General features: G+C 37.7%; 1 protein-coding gene across 1 annotated transcript in view; it reads right to left on the reverse strand.

Annotated features, from left to right (window-relative positions):
* Positions 1-12,369: 12,369 nt before the first annotated feature.
* Positions 12,370-18,776, reverse strand: part of SUGCT (succinyl-CoA:glutarate-CoA transferase) — a 1,120,941-nt gene continuing 1,114,534 nt past the window's right edge. The window contains 1 exon segment of the mRNA XM_053662950.1: positions 12,370-12,525. Within this exon segment, the coding sequence (XP_053518925.1) occupies positions 12,370-12,525 (156 nt within the window).

Consider the following 18,776-nt stretch of genomic DNA (forward strand, 5'->3'; position numbering starts at 1 on the left):
GAATCTGGGAGAGGCTTAGCTGCATGGTTCTGAGGTGTCAGTAAGCATGCTGGCTGGTCTATAGTTATCTCCTAGGTATACAGAGGGAATCTGCTTTCAAACTCACTCTGAGGTTCTGGCAGGCCAGAATACCTCAGTTTCTTACTGGCTGAGTATAGGGCCTCTGTATAGGGCTGCTCACCCTATGGCAATTGGCTTCTCCAGAATGTATGATGAGAGAAGGGGAGGGGGTGAGAGAGACACAGAGAGTGAGCAGAAGCTTCAGTTTTTCAAAACCTAACCATACCATCACCTGTGTTGCATGTTGCTGTTTCCACAGACCAACCTTGATACAATGTGAGAAGGGACAGCAAAAAGGTGTGAAGCATGGGTAAGGTCCTTTGGGGACCTTCTTAGAGGTTGCCTATCATGGAAACCCTTCAGTAACTTTAACCTTTTCTATACTTAGCCTCTTCCTAGATCAAAATCATATCAATTTCTGTTCAACTATCTTCAGTTTCATCTGAGGATGGGAAAGAATTTACACCTAATCATAATGATGATGCTGAGGCATTATATTATCAAAATAATGAAACATATTCCATTTGTTATATAACATTAGCAGGCCAATTCATTAAAATAAACTTCAAACTAAAGCAGGCTTTTGGTTGCCCTATTTCAATAGAAAAAAAATAGTTAATAAACCATAGCACAGCATCTTATTTCCTACCTTCATCAGCCAAGATTTCATGAACACTATTCATCAAATTACATTTATTAAACATTTATTGAAAGCCTTCTCTAAGTTACACATTTACTTATATATTGCTATATAACAAACTACCTTGAAAGGGTGGATTGGAACATAATTTATGTGGATCAGTTTTTGGGTAAGTTTCAGCTGTGAAGTTCTTCTGCTTCATGTAGCAATGGCTAGAGTTCCTGGCTCAGCTGAATTTGCATGGTTACAGAAGTGAGCTGGAGGGCCAGGAAAGAACTCACATGCTCGGTGTCTTTGTGCTCCTCCAGCTGTTCCCTCTCTCTCCTAAGATAGCAGCTAGACTTCTTTTGTAGTGGTCGATATCAAAGAACAAATGAAAAAAAAATGCTAAACATCTTCAAGCATTGACCTGATAATGGTATCATTTGTACCACATTTTGTTGGTCAAAGTTAGACATTTTCTTTTGTTTATTTACTTTTTGGAAAGTACATTTTTTGGAATATTCTTTGTGCTACAAATCTTTAGACTAAAATCTTTGATCTCTAGACCAAGATTTAAAGGACTCATGTGAGGCCATTTAGATAGGGTCCACCGAAATAATACCTGGGACCTCAATTACAGCTGCAAAATCTTTCCATAGCAGCAATTAGATCAATATTTGACTGAATAATTAGGAGAGAGTGTGTGCACATCAAGAGCTGGGAATCCTGGGGAATAGCTTAGAATTCTGTCTGCTAAAGTGAGACAGCTAGTAATATTTGGACAATGTTTATAGAATAATTAATGTTATTATATCAATGTTAGTATTTTGGTTTAGATCATTGTATGTTGGTTGTATAAAATGTTAGTATCAGTGAAAACTGCATGAACAGTATATGGGAATTCTATATACTATTTTTGTAATTTTTGTGAATCTAAGTTTATTTAAAATAAAAATATTTAAAAAATGAACCCATCATCAGGACAGCCTGAGTTTCAGGGAAAGAGAAACAAAGCACAAATGTCAATGGAAAAAGAGGCATGTGCATATATGAAGAGAAGAATTTATGAAAGCCATCTTTGAAGACTATTACAAGCAAGATGAGCAATAAAAAATGAATATGACCAATTCCTCTCTCATAGAACATGTAATCTGGTGGGTGAAAAAGTACCTATTCAAAAGATATTTATTGTGTATCTTCTACAGAGGTGGCATCATGATAACTACTAGAGATTGATACCCTCAAGGATATTGAAGTTTAATGGGAGACAGAAATTGGTGACTATTAATTATAACTCAATGTCACATTACTGTTATAATCAGATAAAAGCAGAAGATTTAAAGAATGAACAAGGTACAGAGATCACTTCCAATCAGGGAAATCAGAAAAAAGCTTCATGCATGGGTTAACAGGTAAACACGAAGATGTACTTCCCTCTCCTCTCTACACCAATACTTTGAAAATGTTCCAAATGAACCAAAAGAAGTTATCTGTGTGGTTCACTCCTGTATCTTCTCATTTGGGAAGATTACGTTTCTTTATTTGAATTGCTTATAAAATAAGTTTCTACACAAATGAACATTTTCCTACTAATATATTTTTAACTCCTGCTTGAATAAATAAATTATCCTGAATATCTCTCATAATTTTTCATTTGTCTGAGGAGAATCTGAAATTAAATTGGACACAGTCTCACTTATTTTCCAACAATGTTTAGTATCTCTGACAGGCCATAGTTCATTTAAACTGAAATGTTTCTCTCGGAGTCCATTAAGTTTCCACAGTGTGCTGGGTGATTTTTGTGCATTAAGATGCTCCCCTAAGTGGTTAAATCCAAATGATCTAGGCTCTCTTATTTTTCTCAACAGTGATCTTTGTGAGGGTTGTTTTTGAAGTACTTATTCAGCTACTTTATGACTCTATTTAACCTTTAAGAAGAACCAGTAATGACAGTTTGTATCTGTAAACTTACACACAGAAAAATTGGTTGGGGTTAAGGTTTTCTTTTGTGGCAGTTTTATACACACACACATATTTAGGACTTGTAACAAATGAAAAAAAAATTGTAATATCTTGCTCAGATGGTAGGTTGAGATTTTCCAGGTGAGTTGTCTGGAAACACTATTATTTCTAGAGCATGTGCAAAGGTTGAAAGGATTGAATTAGGGCTTTTCTTTCTGCCCCTGATGTAGCTTGTCCATTACCCCTCAAAGATCTCAAAATTCCTATGGGCCATGAGTTTTAGGAACACAATCTGAAAGTGGTGTTTGTGGTAACAATGGCAGGGTATCAGTTGAACTGAACATGTTAGAACACATAAGTTCTCCACACTGACAGTGTCTTCTTCAAGTAGCACATCCATTAAGCCTTTCCAGGCACATTTATTAAGTGGTTAGTACATGTAAATATAATGACAAAAATAGTTTCGATGTAAGAACTCAATAGATGTTACTTATAATAAGTATTTAGTGTCGTAATAGTCATAAAACTCATGAAAAAATCATTTGCCATTGCTAAATTAGGTATGAATAGTGTAACTCTACTTCCGTTTTGCGCAGAAAATTAAATGTTATAACTCTGACTACTGGTAACATCCTCTCCCCCCCCCAATTGAGCTTTTTCTAGATCTCAGTACCCTTCTGGTAAGTTAATAAAACTTCCTCCAGAAATACACCCACACAGAGACCCACTGAGCTACTCATTTCACCTCATATCACCTGAGTCATGTGATAATAGGTGCATAAAACATTGAGTTTTGATCACTGTCATCTCTCCACAGTTCTGTCACTGAGTTCAGCTCACTGATTCACATAGAAAGTCCTGAGCACCACCTCTGGCTGAGTACTGGATCAACATTCTTTCACTTAGATTTTCCCAGAAAGCAAAGGTGGAGTACCAGGCAAAATGTTTGGGAATCACAAGTTGGAAAACATGAACACAGAGATGGAAGTCATAGTGACTGAATATTTCCATATTCTTGTTTTTTTAAGTAGGAAAATTTAGTTTGCTGTTGCCTCAGACCTTTCCCATTTCACAGTTCAGCAAATCAGATTGAAAAGACTCTCAGTGTCCTAAATCACTGGGTATTGTTTCCTGAGGTGATCTTTAGGTCATTGTATTTCTGTCCTTCCTCTCATCTCTGTGAATGCCACCGAAAGCATGTCCGACTTTATGCAAGGGCAATTCTACATAAGGAAATATAGTTCATTTTTCTAATCCCAGAATGATATTAAGTTCCTCCCCCTAATATACTCATAAATGCTACAGTTTTCTTGACCCTCTCCAAAGAAAGAACACAATAATATTCATTTGTACTACATTTCAAAGCTTCTGTCAAGAACAGCCAGAAAGTTCTTTGTAAAATCTAAAATCATAAATTCAAAACTGTCAGGGCAAATGTGTGTTACACATGTTGCCATGTTTCATACCAAGAGATGCTAGAGAAGTCTGAATTTTTCTTTAGGGTTCACAAGGAGGTAAAGGGGCTGTTTTACATTAATTTCAATCTCAGTTGTGTGCTCTGAAACCGAGTGTCTTGCTTCATGATAAGCACTTATGCAAAATTTTGGGCAAGAAAAAAGGTGCAGGTAATGGGACGAGGGGCAGGAAAGCATTTTTCCTTCAGTGTACATGGTCAGGACCCAAAGAAACCACACTGAATTGAATGGACTGTCATGTGGTTAATTTGCAAGAAAATGAAAATGGGAATAATGATGTGTTAAAGTGTGTTTTATCCTGTTGAAAGAAAAACTCATAGAGAGCTATGCTGATTCAGCCACTCCTTTTAACAGATGTCAAAAACAAAGCGGAGAAAAAGGTACCATCCTTCTAGAGGTTATTTGATTAAAATGGCTAGGAACAAACTAGTAATCACCACCTGAAGGCCAAGTAAGCCTGCCTTCTCTAAAAACAACAACAACAAAAACAGAGGCCAAGGCCAAGTCCTGGAGCAGAACCATTAACCAATGGTTCCACATCATTACTTCCCTGTCTCAGATGAAACCCCAATAACCAAAACATCAAGGTCCTGGCTGTCACAGAGTCTAGATTTTGTTATGTATTATAGTTGTGTGTTTTTTTCTTAGAATTGGGGACATGTGACAGAGAGGTAGTAAGCCTAAGGGCTCTGCCTCAGCACAGTGTGGCATTAGAAACATTCTGACTTCCGCCAAGATGGAGGCATAGGTGGAGACACTGTGCTTCCTCACACAACCAAGTTTAGAGACAACTAAATATTAGCAACAGAAAACAGCCAGAACACAGAAAATTGAACTTTTCGGAAGTCTGATAACAACAAATTCTTCAGCCTGACCAGTAAGAGGGGTGAAACCAGCAGCTGGCAGAGCGGGGTTGCACAGGAAAACTTGGTCAGAGGGACTCAGACCTGTGGAATCCAGGCACAGGGTTGGACCTGGTGGGCAACTTAGCAGCGACCACCGGGAAACAGCGAGGGAGCAGGGCTGCGGGTTGACTGTGGTCGTGCATTCATGGGTGGATAGACAAGTGAGGGAGTGGGCGATTGGATGGGAGCCAGCAGGCCCCAGTGGCAAGCAGCAGCAGAGGGCACCACCATTTCCCCGCTCTGACCACGCCCCCACATACAGTGTCACAAACCAGAGACCTGGGAGTCCAAGGCTCCGCTCCTCACACTTAAAGGACAGGAACAGACCAAAAATGGCTCAAGAAGATCTCAAAGCCCCAGAGCTTATAAATCTAAGTGATGAAGAAATGGCAAAACTCTCAGACGCACAGTTTAAAACACTGGTGATCAGGACCCTCACAGAACTGGTTGATTATAGCCACAAATTAGACAAACATATGAAGGCGAAACTAATTGAAATGAATGGAATTGCATGGGAAAACAATAGCGATGAAAAGGAAACTGGGACTCAAATCAATGGAGTGGACCAGAAGAAAGCAAATAATGGCCAAACAGAAAAGAGTCAAGAAGCAAGAATTCAAAGAAATGAGGAGAGTCTTAGGAACCTCCAGGACATCTTTAAATGCTCCAACATCCGAACGATAGGGGTACCAGAATGGGGAAAGGAACAGCCACCAGTGGAAAACTTATTTGAACAAATAATAAAGGAGAATTTCCCCAATCTGACAAAGGAAATAGACTTCCAGGAAATCCAGGAAGCTCAGAGAGTACCAAAGAAGTTGGACCCAAGAAGGAACACACCAAGACACATCATCATTACATTAGCCAAGATTAAAATGAAGGAGAGAATCCTAGAAGCAGCAAGAGCTAAGGGGACAGTCACCTACAAAGGAGTCCCCATCAGACTGTCAGAGGATTTCTCAAAAGAGACCTTACAGGCAAGAAGGGGCTGGAAAGAGGTATTCCAAGTCATGAAATCCAAAGACCTACAACCAAGATTGCTCTATCCAGCAAAACTTTCATTTAGAATGAAAGGACAGATAAAGTTCTTCTCAGATAAGATCAAATTCAAGGAGTTCATCATCACCAAGCCCTTACTATATGAAATGTTAAAGGGACTTACCTAAGAAAAAGAAGTTAAAAAAACATGAACAGTGAAAGGACAGCAAACTCACAGTTATTAACAACCACACCTAAAACAAAAGCAAACTAAAAGGACAGCTAGACCAGGAGTGGAAACATAGAAATGAAGATCTCAAGGAGGGTTAGCAACAGGGGAGTGGGAGGAGGAGAAGGGGGGCAAAGGTACAGAAAATAAGTAGCATAGACAGTAGATAGAAAATAGATGGGGGGCAAGAATAGTATGGAAAATATAGAATCTAAAGGAATTGACACACATGGTCACAAACTAAAGGGGGGTAATGGTGGGGACGGGGGGTAGGGTGGAGAGGAGTGAAGGGGGGAATAGAACAACTGTAATGGCATAATCAATAAAAAATAAATTAAAAAAAAACTAAAAAACCCATTCTTTCATATTTTCCCCTGAGTTTCAAGAGAGAATGAGCAGTTATTTAAGAACCACCCCACCCAGAGATGAATTCAAGATTTTTTGTGGAGATGAAGTCATGGCCAGAATGTCCAAGAGTTATTCTCCAAATTACTGTGCAAGCCCTATTTTTCTGAAGGTCAGTTGTAGGTTTTGGCAGCCATGTTTGTATAGCATGAATATAACTCTGTGTTTGTTTATGTAGTGAAAAGGGAGAGAAAGATGAGATAGAAGAGGAGGAAGAGGGGAAGAAGGATAAAAGGAGAGGGAGAAAAATTATTATCAGTGAGAAAGGTAAAAAATGGGGGTTTCAGAGAATGGGGAAATATGGGAGGGAAGTAAGTAGGCAGAAAAATAGAGAAAGAGAAAAGAAAGTGTCACTTGGTCACTTTGAAAAGCAATGATTGTTCTGGTAACTGTAGACTTGCAAAGGCAGAGCAACCTCTGTATTAGTTCTCTATTTGTGCTGTAACAAATTACCACTAATTTAGTGACTTCAAACAATACAAATTTATTATCTTAAACATCTGGAGATCAGAAATTCAAAATAAGTCCAAAAAAGTTTTACAGTTTAAAATCAAGGAGGTCTGCACTCCTTCTGGAGGCTGTTTGGGAGAGTCCATTCTTCTTGCTTTCCATCTTCTAGATGCCTATATTTTTGGTTTACTTCCATTTCCAAAGTTGGCAATGGTTCATCAGTAAAGTCTTTCTCATATCACATAACTGACATTTATTCTTCTACACTTAAAGAACCTTTGTGCTTATATTGGGTCCATCTAGGACCCAATATAATCCAGGACAATTTTTCTATTACAAGGTAACCTAATTAGCAACCTCAATTCCCTCTTTCACAAGGTAACATTCACAGGTTCTGAAAATTAGGGTGTGGCCACCTTTGATGGGCCATTATTCTGCCAACCACAGCTTCTTTTTAAGACTGTTGCAAAAGAGCAGGATTGGGGCAATGCTTTTAATCCTAAAGCCTTAATAAATGGGGAAAAAAGAGTTATTTCTCAGGAATAATTTGGAGGTGAGTGAACTCTATTTTCAGGGTGGTGTTTGAGCTATGTCTAATGTGTGTCTTCCCTTCCTGGCACCTGAACATCAGGAAGCTGGGCTCATCTGCTTTGAGTACCAGAGTCTCCTAAGCAAATGCACACTTAGGTCTGCCTGACCTGGTCATGTTCTCTTTTCCTCTCTTTATTCTTAAAGTTAGCTACTCTAACTTTCATATCTCCAAATCTCTCATTTTGTACTTTTCTCTCTTTTTGCCTTTGTTAATAATATGGGATTAAATGTGAGTGCAAAGAATTTGCATTCATTTGTCTATAATAGTTTAAGCTCCTACAGTGACCACAGAAGACATGTTTTAGAATGGGTGTTGGGAAAACATGTCTATTGAAGTTGCATATTTTATAATTACATCTCAAAAACCTGTCCAGTATACAGCCAGGCTGGTTTAAAAGTTCAGGGACCATTTGGACTCAATAAGATAGGTTGATATGTCTACATTTAAAAAGTAAGCATTATATAAGAGTAGTAATTTTTAAAACATTTAACCCCAGGATTGCTATAAAAAATAACTTTATCCTGATGTCTGAGAAAACTTCTACCCCTGAATATGGATAATAATGAGACTCTGTGAAGTATTTTTTTTGTTTTCACAATTGCTGTTTGGAATGGAAATATGCACTTTTCTCTGAATTTTTGCATTCTTCTTTTCAAACAATACTGTACTAGTACTAGTACAACAAAATCATGAAGGAAGAGAACTTGATATTTTCATCCTCCATGGATCATGATACTATAATCAAAATTAACAACCATTTTTTTCAGGCCCATTTTCTCAGGCATCTCATCAATGATAAGAGCTCACTACAATAAGTAGTTTCCTATGAATAGAAGCAAATGCAAAAAGAACACCATAATCTTAGAGAATGAATATGAAAATGAATAGCCCAGGTTCAGGGTATAAAGGGTAAGTAAAGAATCTGCCTTTCTTCTCACTTGTCTCATTTTCCAATTTAGAATCAATGGTGAGTAGTCAGAGGAATGGCAAAACATCTGACAGTCTGTTATGCCCTGAGCTGGCATTCTTTCTCAGTACCTGTAGGCACATTATCTGGAGAATGAGTCCTATGGATGAAATCAGCATTGAGGCATGTGGGAAAGTGAGAAGCAAAACTCACATCTGTAAAGCTCTTAAAGTAGACAACATGCCAAATCATGAGACAAAGGAGTCAGTGGTGAAATGTCAAATTCAGGTGAGACGGGAGGGGGGTGAATTTCCCTGAAGAAGGCTAAAAGGAGTATCATGAAGTCTTAATGTACAAATCCCCATTATGGGGCTATCTAGGTTTAGCAGCTGAATAACCTAGTATGAAATAGCCTAAATGAGACCTCCTTTGTTTTTCATTTTTTAAAATCATGATTGTACTTTTAACTCTTAGTAAATGGATCAAAGACAAAAGGACATCATATAACTGGGGTAGTCACACAAAGTTGCTTAATGTTTATTTCTCCTCTTCTAGGAAAACTGCATATTGGAAAATATCATCCTTGATTAATCAGAAAATTATGGCAGCAAAAAGTTTCAGAAAAATCAAGTAAAAGATTCTAGATGCTTGTGGACACACCCTCATCTCCATATCGATTAACCCACTAAGTTTCAAAAAATTTTCTAGGCAAGCCTCAGACACAAACCTGCCAAGAGGCAGGCCTGACACAAACTGAACTGAGCATATGGTATTTACTACTGCGTTTGGCTTAGGGAATATGTAAGATAATAGGCCCTGATAATTAGAACAGTGCATTTCTTTGTAGGAAGAATTTGACCTGGGACATTTGCTAAAAATTTTAGATAGCATGAAGTTTTATCAGGGCTAATTATTCTGAATCATTCCCTCATTAAATAGGTAAAGTAAATGCTTTCTGTTGGATGATGACTAAATTCAAAGTTCTCCTGGATTATTTCAAATTGTGTAGATGGTAATCTGGTTAGCTATGAACACAGCTGCACTGGAGATAGTCTCAACTGGTTACGTTGCTAAATATGCATGAAGTCTGTAGTTTTTATTGATTTCAAGGTTTTAGATGTATTTTGTGACCCTCTCTGAATGATCAGTATCCTGTCACATATGATTACCCAGATATTTAGGGTCACTGCTCAGTAACCAAGTAATTTGCATTTTAAGATATTTACTTGGATCAATAGAAGTAATGATAGATCAGTCATTTAAGATACACAGTTTTGTCAATTGTTTGCCATCCAGCCTTTTACCATTTCCATTACTAACTGTATATTCATAGAGTAATTTCATTTTGATGTCTGGCTTAAAGTGAGTGAATATACAGGGTCCAGCAGAAGTAATGCTTGCTTGAGTGTGGTTGGTAGGGTAATAATATGGGCGTAATAATTTTTAGTTTTAATTTTAACGTTTCATCTAAAATGTCATGTGATATGCTTGAGTATGATACTGTTATGTTATAGAATTACATGCTTGTGATTTTGTAATACAAGATTTTATGATAAAAAGGGGTGTTATTTGTGCAGAACCCTGTATATGTTAATGAAATAGCCATTGGGGGAAACGTACTACATAAGGCATCAATTACCTTTGTATGAAATTCTAACTAGTAAAATAACAGCAGGAGTTTTTCAGAATAAGATGTGCATAGAGAACAAAAGTAGGGAGGACAATAACTGTTTCAAAAACTAGAAGACATTCCTTCTAAAAAGTCCTATGAAGCTGTGTGAGAAGACTTTTTTAAAAATTGGAATCCCTGATTCTAGATGCATATTGGGCTTACAGCATGGATAAATGACTAACATTATTCTGATAAAAATAGACAAAAAACTGTACTTGAAAAATAATTAAATAAAATTATAAAAAAATAAAAAAACAACAAAAAGAAAAAAGAAAACTAGTTCTAAACCACAGTTTGAAAGATGAACATGTATAATCCAATTTTCTGTTACCACTTGGTATGTAATGCCATGACTTTCAAATATGTGTGCCTATTGGACATGAATTGAGATTATATCAGGATGTTGATCACAGGGGTCATCTGATTCCTTGGACTATACCTGGGTGTAGGTTATTGGCAGTCTATGGGTTATTAAGGAGACACTTTATTCTGGAACACATATACAATTCAGTTACTACATTCAGGACAGAAGATGTTTTCTATACTTTAAATTCACTGACAAATACTTAAATGCTTAAATACAAATATTTAATAATAAGGCATGACACATTCTTCTACAGTAGATACATTCTTCTTCAGATTGCCATGAGTGTTTTCATTCAATTCTTCTGTTTATCATTATTTACACATTATTTAATACCTAAATAATTATTTGACATTCATTTAAAAACATGTTGCATTCATACTTGGCTCAGAATAAGGTATCAATTAAAAAACCTTTAATCCCAGGTGCAGGTAGATACTACACCTCAAAATGCATTGATAGCCCTGGCTGGTGTAGCTCAGTGGGTTGAGCGCACGACTGCAAACCAAAGGATGATGTTTCCATTCCCAGTCAGGGCACATGCCTAGGTTACAGGCCAGTTCCTGGCAAGGGATGCACGAGAGGCAACCATACATTGATTTTTCTCTCCATCTCTCCTTCCTTCCCCTCTAAAGATAAATAAATAAAATCTTTTAAAAAAATGCATTGATAGAGCCCTGGCTGATGTGGCTCAGTGGATAGAGTACTGGCCTACAAACCAAAGGGTCACTGGTTCAATTCCCAGTTAGGGCACATGCCTGGGTTATGGGCCAGGTCCCCAGGAGGTGGCATGTGAGAGGCAACCACATACCGATGTTTCTCTTCCTCTCTCCCCCTCTTCTCCTCTCTCTAAAAATAATTAAATAAAAAATTTAAAAAAGAAACGCATTGCTAGAAATTAATTTTTGCTATTGTATCATGAAATAATCAGAGAAATACAACATAAAGCAAACATTTACTCCAATGGCAGAGAATAGAGCTCAGTTCTATAATAGCCATCAGCAAAGTCCATGGTCTAAATTACAGCTTAACCAAGGGCTCATGAGCTCAAAATTAAGTTATTGTGTTTAAGATCAATCACTGAGACTGTCAGTTCGCTTATTGCTTTGACTTCCTAACAAAGGTTTAAATGAGGGCTTTATGTACAAGTAGAGAATGTTAGGAGACCAGTTTATTTTTCACAGCAGCATGGGTTGAAAAGGCAAAACATTTAGTCTATTAATGTAATTAGAATATATTACAGGAATATATTTTTTGAGAAAAAAAATCTTTAACAAAATATCCCACAAGTCTAAAATTAATCTATTATTTGGAGGAAAAATTGGTAAGAAATGAAAGGTGGGGTAGATTTAAATCTTTTTAAAAATGTATTTATTTATTTCTAGAGAGAGAGGAAGGCAGGAAGAAAAATGTAGATGTGTGAGAGAAACATCAATTGGTTGCCTCTCATACACCCCCAACTAGGGATCTGGCCAGCAACCCAGGCATGTGCCCTCAAGGAACCGAACTGGTGACCTTTCAGTTGACAGGATAGTGATCAATTCACTGAGCCACACCAGCTAGGGCATAAGGTGGAGTACATTTAAAAAGCAGATACCAAAGCCTGGTAGGCAGGAAGTCTGGAATTTACCCAATTCTACCTTCTAGGGCCAGGCACCAGAATTGGGGAGAAGGGTTCAGAAAGAGTATTGCCTTTGCTAGCAAAAATGCATTCAGATTGTGGTTTTGAGAAAGAGTATTTTTCTTTTTCATTTGGTTTCAGGTTGGCTCATTACTAAGGTCCTGAGCAGCTCATGGATTGTCCTCTCATCATATCTGAGGGTCTCCTTCAGGATGTACTGTGTGTGCTGCCCAAGCAGGGGAGGTGGCCTGGCCTCTGACATTTTGAACTTACTGTATCACAGCTGGGCCTGTCAAAAGAGGAAGAAAGCAGGAAGCTTGTTAATGAGGAAATTAATTACCCAAGCAGCTGGGGTGTTTGCAATAAATGCCAAGAATACCACTGCCAGTCACACACTTGCAGATGTACCATCATTTTGGAAACAAACGTATCTTTGTGTGTGCCTTTTCTTCACTCCATTTCATGCAACTGCACAAAGGTCATCTGACCTGTGTACCACTGTGCAAAGGCTGCATACACATGCCTGGTATGTGCCCGGCCTGTTCAGACGCTGTCAGTCCTGTCACAGGAACTCATGGGGATAGGGTGCTCAACTGAGTGGACTCTCTGGGTCCAAGAGAATAATGACCAGGATATATAATACCTTTCTGAACCTGAAAATCAGACCCTAGGTGCAGATAACCCAAAATTTTACTATTCGATGTCTGCTGTGTAGTTCCAAAATTTAATTCAAAAAGCAGCAGCTCAGCTAAACAGCATCTAAACCCCATATGAAGCCTTTTGATGGTAGAAGTTATATATGCAAACTCCATTGTCAAGGAGACCTGAGTTTGGATGTCAGCTTTTAGAATTGCTAGCAGAGCCATCTTGAACAAATCACTTAATTTCTCTGAGCCTCATGTTCCACAGCTGTAAACTGGGTATGATGTACCACATAAACTTGATGTAAAATTTTAAATTATTTAAAATTAAATTTAAAAATTATTTAAATTTAAATTTAACTAATTGGCAGAAAGCACTAAGCAAACATTCCTTAGCCCACGATTGTGCACAAAACCCACTGGCTACTCTGATGGCAAAATCTGCCACAGCATCTCTCTGGAAGCTTTCAGTGCAAGGGGAAAAGACATGTATCTCTAGCTATTTGCTGAGCACTGAACCACTGTAAAAAGGGTAATTAAAGCAATACTTTCAACAAGTGTTGGAAATAGATATCCCCATTCTTCAAATAAGGCCACTAAAGCCCACCAAGCTAAGGTTTTATTTACTCAAGGTTGCATGCTAATAATTAATAACACCAGGATTCAAATCCATGTGCATTTGCATTGTCTCCACCTGACAGCCATGCAGTTTCCATAGCCGCAGTGTCTTTTTACTCCTCAGTATATCATGCAAAAGTTTAACTGATATTGGGGAACAGAGTCTGTGTTTACTGCCTCATTGAAAAAGTGGAATTGATGTTGCTATCTTTTAGTTCTCATTTGATCAGCCTTATAATTAATTACAGGGAAATAACTTACATAATTACAAGAAGAATACAAAATGGCATTTCTATCTCATGAGATTTTTTTAGTCTCCTTTTGATTTGTAGGAATTCTTCGCAGGAAGAACAAATAAAACCAGAACATATGTGGGTAACAAATTGTCAGTAAGGTAAGCAGCAAATGTGCTTCTTTCTCTTTGGAGAATTCCATTAATAAAAAGTACTGTTGTAGAAACTGTTTTTGATGGAGTTAGAGCAAGAAAGACCATCAAGTCATCCCTCTGTGTAACACATGCCATCCACTACAGATCTGATAGCTAAAGTTTTCCTTATCTGAAGCCCAGTGAAATCCCTATTTTTCTCACATTTCCTTTTAAATGCCCTACTGCATGACTTTTTTCATGTGTTGGTTCCTTTCCAGTAAAGGAGCAAACATTGGGAGGCACAGTGTGCTGCTCTCCTAAGAAAGCTGATAATATGATGTTTTAGGTATGTGATCCTTATTGCTCTTACAGACCTGCTTATATTTTGATACTAACTAACAACAATTTTAATCTAAATCTTGTCTTTCAAAAGAACTCCACTGTGGGCACACATGGCTACAGTTAATGCCATGGTCCTTTTTCCTAAATTAGTAACCTGAAATGAGACTTCCAACTGGAAAGTAATCACTTGAATATATCAAGAACCTGGGTTGGAACACAACCTACTATGATAGTATTATTGTTGATGCTGCTGATAATAGTAGTAAGCAGTAATAGCTACATTTCCTAAGAATTTATGATGCATCAGCCACTGTACCAAAGGTAGTACATATGTTATCTCATATAATCCTCACAACAATCCTGTATGGACATTTAAGCTAAAGGGGGTTTAAGGTAAAATGGTTAAAGTTAACATTGGGAAATTAATATAAATAGCCCATTGTCACACAACTAGAAAGGAACAGAGTTGTCTTCCAAATCAAGATCTGTCAGGTTGCAGAACCTGGAATTAAAACAAAATAATTTATTTAGATGAAGTTCATATTACTTAAAATTAACCATTTGAAAGTGAACAATACAGTGGCATTTAGCACATTCACAATGCTATACAACAACCACCTTTATCTACTTCTAAAACACTTCCATCACTCAAAGTAAAATCCTCTATCCATTATACAGTTTCACTCAACTCCTGCTCCCTCCATCCCCTGGCAACTACTGACCTACTTTTTGTCTCTGTGGATATATGTATTCTGGATATTCCATATAAATGGGATCATAAAGTAGGTGACCTTTTGTGTCTATCTTCTTTCACTAAGCATCATGTTTTTGAGATTTTATCCACATTATAGTACACATCAGTGCCAAGGAATTAGATGTTTAACCTCCATGCAATGATGGTATTTAAGAAACTCTTCAGGTCCAGCCATGTTAAAGGGTATTTCAACTTGGGTCACTCCCTCTATACACCATACTTTCCTGGTAGCTTCCAGAGTTATACTGAAGACTATGTCACCAATTTAGGATTAAAACTATTTAACTCTTTGCATAAAAAATTTAAATAAGTTAGGTTGTTAGTTTGGTATTACTTGGTAAAGTTTTACACTTATTTGGATAAAGACATGTGTATATGGAATGAAGCAAATAAAGTGATGCTCAAAACCCAGGAATAATGACCTCTCATTAAACTGTGCCACCCTGTACAACAATCAAGTGCAGCAGAGACATCTCTTTCAGTCTAAGCTTTGCACAAAGAGAATAAAAGGCTTATCAATACACTTGTTTCAAGGAGTAGAAAATGTTTAATATAATTATATACATGTAAGGGCCAGAAAGAATAAATAATATGCTCTTTCATTAAACAAAGATGAGCAGGTAAGTCACATGTCCTTAAATAACTTTTGGCAGAGTACAATTTATGTTCATGTATACTTTCAAATACTTGCAAGTTGTATGATCTTGAGGATTTTTAAAGTCCCTGAGCATCAGTCTACACATTTCTAAAATGAAGCTAACAATACTTTTGAATATTGTTTTTAGCATTTAAGTAAATGGGTAATATTCAATATCAATAATAATAAAATAAATCTGATATAATTTTAATAAGACACATGAAGACAATAAGATACAATTTTGTTTACAAAATTACCAAATATTGTGGATATGTTTTACTGTTTTTAAAAGGTTGGTAACTGATAGTACAAATGAGTGCAATTTTATGGAGACAAATTTGTAAACTAAATGTCAAGTGTTTTAGAAGTGTTCACACAATTGAAAAAACAAATCTTGATAAAAAAATGCAAAATAGAGACAGACTCATAGATAGAAAGCAAAATGACAGTTCTTGGAAGGGCTGAGGGTGTTGAGGAATGGAGAAAAAAAGGAAAAAGAAAAAAAGAAAGAACTCATGGGCATGGACAATGGTGTGATAATTGTGGGTTTAAGGGGGAAAGTGGAGATGGAAGAGAATATGGGGGTATAAGTGGCGATGAAAAAAGTAAAACCTTTTTTAAAAATTTAAAAAAATTATGGATGTAATAAGAAATATTGACAAATTTTAAAGACAAGAAGCTATACAAATTTCTAAATGCACTCAATACTCTTAGCTCTATCCTTCCCACATAGCTTTCTAACCTACAGCCTGTGAAGGTTCTTTGTATGGAATTCTGTACTTTCTTTCTTTTTTTAATTTAAAAAAATCACATTTTACTTTAAAAAGTATATTAGCTTAAGATATTAGTATATGTACTTAAGAAATTTAATTAAATGCATATTTACTTAAATATGTAACATATTTACTTAGATATTTAATGTAAATATTTTAAATGTAAATATTTTAAAATATTTAAAATATTTAAATATTTAATGTAAATATTTTAATATAAATATTTACACGAAAATATTTAATGTATATTTTAGGCACAGTATGTATTCTGTGGCTAAAATAAGAAATGTGGAATGGGTTAATGGTGTGTTTACTCTTATTTGGATTTTTGGCCAGGATGAGATTAAGGGGTTGAGATTGGATAGAATAGTTCTATGCAGATTCAATTCTCCAGGAGGCTTACTGGGTTTTCTCAGTGTTTTGGGCTGCTGACCTTCACCATTCTGGTCATGCAGCCAAGTAAGTGGAAATGATTGTTAAAATTCTGAAGTTTAGTGTCTTTTAAAGTAGATTTTGTGGGTTTTTTTTTTAAAGTTTCTTAGAGCAGTTTTAGGTTCACAGCTAAATTGAGAGGAAGTCATAGGGGAGGGAGGGAGGAAGATGGCGAGGGAGTAGGACAGAACGTACTCCAGTTCCCCCTACATGTGGGTGAAAAGCCTGGCCGAGCTACTGAGAAATAGGGTAATTAAGTGATAGATCCACAGCATTTATGAAGTTGGGAGAGTAGTTGAGATTCCGGTCAGCAGCAGGTTAGTGGTGCATAGGGGAGTCGAGGGGGGACAGGAACAGTAGCGGCGGGGCCAGTGCCCGCACTCGGGCGCCCCAGTGCCACAGCCTGCAGAGGGGCTGTGACCCGCTCCTGAGGCGTCCGTCTCTGGGGTGGTAGGCAACCAGCACGGGTGAGCAGTGTTCACCCTCCCTGTCTGGGAAGCGCCAGGCAGAGGCCTGTGCGACTTACTTTACACAAAGAACAGAGAGCAACTCCAGAACAAAGGGCCGAGCTCATCTTTGGACCATGCTCCATGGTGGTCGGGGCGCAGAGACATTGGTCTGGGACAGGCGCAGGAGGCGCCCTCCTTGGGAGCGGGGGTAACAAGCAGCCCTGGTAGGCGACCAGCGCAGGGGCAACAGTGTTCTCCGTGCCCCCCTCCCCCCAAGGGCAGCACCAGACAGAGGCCTGTGACTGAGTTTACACAAAGAGTAGAGAGCAACAAAAACAAAGGGCCGTGTTCATCTGCAGACTCTGTGGTTGCCAGCCCTGGAGAATTAAGAGATGCATTGTTGCCACCGGTCTGGCTAGAGATTCGGCTGGGCGGGAGAGGCAGGCTGTGTAGGGAGGCTTTTTTATTATCATTATATCCTTTTTGAAAGTTGACTGAGGTGCCCTCCTGCGACGGCTTGGCTTGCTTACCACCCAGCCTGGCAGCGAGGAAGTATTGCGCCAGAGAGCAAGGGAATCAGGCAGACTGGCAGGAGAGAGGGTGGCCACACCCCAGTCTAGTAGCCTGGCTGGCACCAGCTGGCAACACAGCCAACAGACAGGTCCTGCTGCAACCAGAAAAACCAGTTTGGACAGTTTAAAACCAACAAGGGAAGTTTTTTTGTTTTATTTTGTTGGGTTTTTTTGGCAATCTCATTTATTTTGAATTTTATTATTGCTTTATCTTTCAATACTTTGATCCTCTTCTTTCCTTTTTCCTGTTTTAGTCCTTCTTCCCCTCTTCCCAAACATATCCCTTTTTCTTCCCTTCTCTTGCCTTTTTTTGTGCTGTTTTCTTTTATTTGTTTGTTGCAGCATACTTGTATTATTTTTCTTTCATTATTCTCACTTCTCTTATATTCTAACAGTATCTTTGTATTCCTCCTCCTCCTGTAGAGACTTCTTACTCTTGGCAGGTTATATTGTATTATCTGACAGGTTTCCTCTGTTCTTTCCTCCACAACGTATTTCTAATTTTCTATACCTTACGCCTCTTGTTTTCCTTTAGCACACTACCCGAACCTCTACACTCCCTATTCAGACTGATCTCAGAGTTGGTCACAGGATTGTTGCTCTAATAATACTGTAAATAATAGCTGTTCTATATAACCGTAAACACTTCACAACTAATCTCCCAGATCTTAGCCAACTTTACAAGTTCCTTAATTCTATATTACTGGAGTAATTAACTCTATTTGCTCACACAATTCACCTATCTACTATTCCTTACTCTCAACTTACCTCAAAATCTGACCATCTGCAACCTCACTGCCTCTAGTCTCAACTCACAAGCCTTCCCTCCCCAACAGGAAGCTTATCTTTTGTCCATTCTTTTGTAAAAGTGGCAAGTTGGGTCGAAGATTATGGCTAACATTATATATAGCTTAAAGATCATCTATCTCTTCCCTACCAGATATGATTG

Source organism: Artibeus jamaicensis, unplaced genomic scaffold (assembly GCF_021234435.1).
Source record: "Artibeus jamaicensis isolate MK-2021 breed Jamaican fruit bat unplaced genomic scaffold, CSHL_Jam_final contig_311, whole genome shotgun sequence".
NCBI lineage: Eukaryota > Metazoa > Chordata > Mammalia > Chiroptera > Phyllostomidae > Artibeus > Artibeus jamaicensis.